The sequence below is a fragment of the Egretta garzetta genome, unplaced genomic scaffold (genome assembly GCF_000687185.1).
Source record: "Egretta garzetta isolate BGI_Z169 unplaced genomic scaffold, ASM68718v1 scaffold384, whole genome shotgun sequence".
Taxonomy (NCBI): Eukaryota; Metazoa; Chordata; class Aves; order Pelecaniformes; family Ardeidae; genus Egretta; species Egretta garzetta.
In genome coordinates this window covers 1,566,748-1,572,899 of record NW_009259496.1, presented here as the reverse complement: position 1 = coordinate 1,572,899, position 6,152 = coordinate 1,566,748, and the positions used below count along the sequence as shown (strand labels likewise).

Genomic DNA, 6,152 nt, shown 5'->3' with positions numbered 1-6,152 from the left:
GGGTGCCCGCTGCGGCCGGGCCTTCCCGCGCGGGCCCGCCCTGCCTCTCCCGGAGGGAGGTGGTGTGTGGGGCTGGGGCACCGGGAGGTCTCTGCGCCGGTGCACAGCCCGGCTCCTCGGCTTTCTGAGGAAAACCGCTTCGGCCTTGCAAGAGCTGCTCCCCCGGTGCCTTTTTCATGTAAATCCTTATGCTGCTGTTATGAGGTGATCCTTGTACCAGTGCGATATTGGATATAGCAGAGTTATTAATCCTTGTTCCGGCACCTGTTCCTTAACACCATAACAGATTTCTCGAATCGTATTTTACCTTCAGGGACAAAATGACCTGTTAGGTTTCTTTTGGTGGCCTTGACTATCTTGATTACAGCCTTTGGGACAAGCCTGTACTTCCAACTCTTCCATTTCCAGTTTGTGGGGTTACAAAGGCAGCTTGGGTTGGCTTGGCAGGATGATTCTGAGTGCTCCCACCTGACTTGTAAAATCCTTTTGCTGTGTGTACCCGTTCTGGTTATATAGAAATATATGCAAGGGTAATGGCTGCTCTTATTGTGCTGAGTTTTTTAGTTTTTCATACCATCTAAGGTGCTTTTACTTGTGGTTTTTGTCCATGAACATACTCTTTTGTGCTGGTTCTGCAATCACAAGTTATGATATTTCTGTGTGTCTTTGATGAATTTTATGTTTGGTGATAAATGTTTGCAGTTCTTACCTGAAATCCTGTCCTTGCAAAAGGAGGGCACTGAGGTTCCTCTAGAAATAGCAAGGAGCTAGATTTTTGTGCTCTCGTTGTATTTTTTTTTTTCCACTTCTAAAGCTCAATATCAAAGAAATTTTCCCAGTTTTGGTTTTGTGTGTTTGTTTTTTCCCAGAGCCTTTATTTTCTGCCTTTTGCTCTTTTAGGGCTGGCACATCTATATGACAAACTTGAAAAGCAGCAAGTTGAATAGCTAAAAGTAATTTTTAGGAAGATGATAAAGCTACATAGCAATAGTAAAAAATCCTATATACATTACAGTTTATGAGAAGACATTTTGGTGCCGATGAACACTTGCGGTTTTATTTCTTTTTCCATTTAGATTGATTAAAAAGATGAGTGAAGTTTCTAATAGAAAGCTGGATAAAAGCCATGACAAGCTCAATAAAAGAAAGCAGTGTCTGCTCTCCTGATTCAACAGTATCTTCTCTTTTGAGAAGCTATAGCACTGACAGCAGTAATCCACACTCAAACAGTTTGATTCACTACAAGGACAAGCTTTACAGCTCTGCATCTGAGGCTCTGGAGGCTTATATTGAAGACTTTGATCTGAGTCTCACATCTTCAGAAATAAGCACTGGAAAAATCTGCATCTATCAAAGCACTCCCAAACAAGTTCAGTATTCAAAGCATCACGCCAAAGAAAAACATGGTATGTCTCCTGAAAATATCTTTTAATAAGTCTTGGTGTTTGTTTGTGTTTTGGTTTGGTTTTTTTTATTGTCAGAGCTATTGCACCTCCTTGTCTCACACCAGGTGTGGTTTTTTTGAAGGAATATTCCCTGCAAAACTGCTGGCAACTCCTTATGGTGTAGTAAATGATGCTTGGTCATGGCTACCAATATTTGTCATTCTCTGTAATGCTTTTTTGTAAATGCTTGGTGGATTGGCGAGAATTCATGACCATGCTCCTAGATGCAATAATAAATTCTAGAGTATGGATTAGAAACTGTATTTCCTATGCAGTGTAAGTCATTGCTTAAATCTGAGTCTTAAAAAAAAATCTCAGTTTCCAGTGTAAGTAACATCAGAATCTAATTAATTGAAGGAACAATCAATTAAACATTGCTCTGTCTTGGAACAGAATTTGCCCCTTATCCATTGATTTTTATGGAATGTACTTTTGGGTCTGAAGACTAACCCAACAGGGTAATGTATATGGGTTTGAATTGGCTTTTGTCATTATTAGTTAGCTTGAATAAATAAAGGCTTTATTGGTTATATGAACCTTTATGAGAAGGTCTGGAGTAGATAACTGTGCTTGAGTTAATTTATACTGCAAGTGCTTTGTCTATTACATTTAAAATAACGAAGTCCTAAGTACAGGTGAACTTTGTACCTGAAAAAGGATGCTTGCCTGGGTTGGCATGGACAGTTATGGCAGCATATTCAGGTGTGGGTGGGTTTTTTTCACTGTAGCCTATAACTTCCCTCTAGCTTCATGCCTTTCCTTTCCTTTATCAGGACACATGGCTTTTAGTTGTCTTCACTTTCTGTTCATATTTTTCTAATACAAACCATCTTCTACCTAAGTTTAACTGACTTCCCCAACAAAAATAAACATTCTGTTTATCACTAGTGAGAAACTGTTCTATGAAAGATGTCAGCTGCTTGTATTTTACTCTGAAATTCCTCTGTTGCTGTTTTTGCAGAAGTCCCATTAGCTCCATTCCTGTGTTAGCCAGTCTGCGTGTACGTTATAATAGTCTATAATATACAGATTTCACTTACTGATATTACAGTGAAAGTGAGGGGAAAAAATAACTTTCAGATACTACCTGAGGAAAACCTATTTTCATGAATTGAAGTGCTTTATACTTTCAGTAAAAAAAAAAAAAAATTAATGCTATAATTCTTCCCTGAAAAACTGCCAAGTCAAACCTTATACAGCAGGTAAGTTTCTGTAGAATGACATCATGGATCCATAGGGTGGCTACTTGCCTTGCAAGCTGTTGCTTTTGGTCACCTTTTTCTCTAGGAAATGTGCTCTATTTCACTATGGGGAAAGTTATCCCTAACATCACTGTGTGGAGGAAGTGTTGCTACTAGGACTGAAATACAAAGGGCGTATCTGCAAAAACATGCAAGTCTGAATGTGCAACTAAAAATGGACTGTGGAGTGTTGAAATCTTGTTTCTCTTAAATAAAAAAAATCAAAGAAAATACTCAAAGCTGTAAATGCTATGTACCTTGAAAGGAGGGGTGATGTTTGACTGGTAAGGTTTTCATCAAGATTCTGGTTAGAAACAGAACCACTTCTGCTAGAACTGTAATTCAGTATTCCCAGTAAAGAATATATTTTCAGCTTTAAATTATTACTTCATGTTAAATCTTGCAGATGTATTTGGTATGCCTGAAGTTTAACAATTCATGTAAAATATCTCTGTTTTTCAGTATTGGACGACTTTAATCAGCACGTAGGTTTGGGTTCTCTTGCTTCACCCTGTAGAAGGCAGACTGAGTGTGACCCAGACTTGATTAGTCTCGCGACGGATGATCTGTTAGCATTTCCAGCAGATGGATCACTGCCCTTTGTCCAGTGTAGTCCTTTTAAATCAAGGCATCAAAGTAGTGAGTGGAACAGGCGGTCACTTCAAACCTCATCACTCCGTACCGAAGGTGGTTTCAGTCTCCAGGAGAACAGGAAAGCCGTTGCTCACCAGAACCCACACAAAGACTGCAGCAAAAAGAAACACAACATCTATACATCTGATAGAGGAGACAGAGTTGTACCTAAAAGATGTTCGAGACCCTTGTCTTTTGAAGAGAACTCTGACGCTTTTCCTGTTAAGAATTATCCAAGGTGGCTTACCAGTCAGAAGTCTGACTTAAGTGTATCAGGGATAAGTAGCATCCCCAATTTTCACTACCCAGTCTGGCTTAAGAGTTACAACCTTTTTTCTGATTCAACTAAAGAAAGTGATGATCAAAATTTTAATATACAAGGCAAAACTTCCTCTTCAACAACTTTTGAGACCCTGAAAAAAACCCACTCTGTAGATAAAGACAGTTCTCATTTATTTGAACAAAGCAGTTGCCTGGATCTGAAAGGTGATAACAAGGTAGAAGAAAGTTACAACTGTGACAATCCAGATGCATGCTTCCAATTTGATAACTCTGTTTCAAGACACACCAAAAAGCCCTTCAGAGGTAACTCTAATTCATATAATTTGTTTTTTTTAATTTTGAGGATGTGATAGACATGTACTTTTTTAAACCAACACTCTAGCCACGTTAGTCTGACTGCACTGTAGAGTAGATTTATTCACATCCATCTTTGACAAATGACTCAAAGCACTTACTAGTGGTTGACTAAGTTAAAGAGCTTTGATACTGTAAGTTTTCATGTATAAATCAATATTTAAGCATTCCTTTTACAGCAAAGTATTTATTACATTGGCATATTTAGTACCTTTCTGCAAGATAATGACAGTAATTCCATGAATATTTTAATCGAATTTCAAGCATTAAATTAAACTACATGAAGTGGAACCTTGGGGGAGAGGGATTCCTAAACATGGTGTAAATGAACCTGTCAAATTGGTAAGAAATACCATTTATCATGCAGTCTTTTTCTCTACTTTACACAGTCAGTAGGAGATATTTGCAACCTGTATAACTTAGGTTATCCAGTGCCTTCAGTTTATGTAAAGACTTCCCTTGGGAATCTCTCTGCAGCAGGCCATTGCTCCTCAGAAGCAGGAGGTCCTCCCATGGTGAAGCACCATCTTTGTATTATGAAATATCAGCAAGGTTTGCTTTGATATGGGAGATTAACATTTTGAAGCGTTAATTACCTTCACTTCTGTCTAAGTTTATTAATTTAAAAGGAAAAATATTTTTTCTTTGTTATGCAAAGCATAAATATTGATCTCTCTCCTTTTTTCCAAGAGGTTATGTATAAAAACTAAGTTAAATGTTGTTTATGTTGCGAATTCAAAGTGTCAAAATGCCAGACGTGCAAATGTCTGCAAATACCTTTCTAATGTGTGTGCCTGACAAACTTTAAATAGAGGGTTATATCTTTTTTTACACACAAAAATTTTACCAATCATGAGCAGGCTAGGCATAAAAACCCATATGAGAATGTGTATCATTTTGAGTGCTTATCTCAAACTGTTTTTAAATGTGAGTCCTGTATGTGATTTGCATGTATGTTTGTGTGATTTCTCTCCCAGGTGTCTGTAGAAATAGCTAGTAGAAAAACCTGTGCAAAATAATAAGAATACTAACCTAATAACTTACAAAGTATTAATAAAATTTAACATTGCATTGTGAATTAATATTAATTACCTTTTCTATAGCATGAAAGCAGATTAAAACCACTAAATAATCTTGAATGCTGCATATGATACCTGTTCTACATACGTCAGGAAAAGAAACACGACTGCTTCAAATACTCTCCTGGCCAGAAACTTGCAGATCCCATTTGGTACTGAAGATTTATGTGCCATGCTGCTACAGCAAGATAACCAAAGGAGATGTATTGGGGCTGTATTCTCTGTAAAATATTTCCAGTGCTAATTTATCTGTAGTAATTTTCTTTGACTATTACATAAAATGAAAAGTAATGTAGAAATAATGCCCTTGAAGAGGGTTGGACGCATCGTGTCCTTGTTTTCTAGAAGACCAGCTTGAGCTCCTTACCTTGGAGGCTGACAAAGGTCTGGAGAGTTCAGCTGAAGATTTGTCAAATGCTCTGGAAGATGATGGCAGTCCTTCTACAACAGATATACTAGGAGCAGAAAGATCATGGGAAAACGCTCCAGGCGCTTTGTAAGTAAACATGTATTTTGGAACAACTTGTTCATGAAAATGCATAGTGAACCTAATTGCTTTTGTATATAGGTTATAAGTAACGGTGATGCGGTGGATACATAAAGAAAGGATTTACTATTAGATTTCTTGCCTAGTGCTAAATGTTTGATATTTCAAGGTCAGGATATTGGTGCACTGCTTTCCCTTTTTTACTGACTTGTGAGGAGTGACATTAACATTATTTACTGTTGTTGTTTAATAATATTTCTTACATATCATTGATATATGAAGATGCGTATTTCAAGAGAAAAATTATTTGATGGAACTTAAATTGACAGATTTAATAATTTATGAAAAAGAAGTTAATAGTGGGAAGTCTTTTTTTTTAAAAAAGCAGTGTGGCCTTGGGAAGTCTTGGAGCAGTCTTAGAACAGAAATTACGGTTGTTCAGGAACTGAAAGGTTATTTCACAGGATCAAAGAATAATAAAAACCAATACTAGAATTTCCTACAGTTTTTAAGAAGCTAGGTGTATGTGGTTCTGGGTGGTGTTTGTCACTTTACCCTGGAAGATTTTGAAATGTTGTTTAATTTTAGCAATATTTAACAGGTGAGTAAGTCTCCAACTGCAGCATTCCTG

At 37.3% G+C, this 6,152-nt stretch overlaps 1 protein-coding gene across 1 annotated transcript in view; it reads left to right on the top strand.

The window, feature by feature from the left end:
* Positions 1–1,081: 1,081 nt before the first annotated feature.
* The window catches only part of CUNH18orf54 (chromosome unknown C18orf54 homolog), a 10,476-nt gene continuing 5,405 nt past the window's right edge, over positions 1,082–6,152 (top strand). The window contains exons 1-3 of the mRNA XM_035892967.1: positions 1,082–1,406; positions 3,149–3,904; positions 5,380–5,530. Of these exons, the coding sequence (XP_035748860.1) occupies positions 1,127–1,406; positions 3,149–3,904; positions 5,380–5,530 (1,187 nt within the window). The 5' untranslated portion in view covers positions 1,082–1,126. The remainder of the gene's footprint in view (positions 1,407–3,148; positions 3,905–5,379; positions 5,531–6,152) is intronic.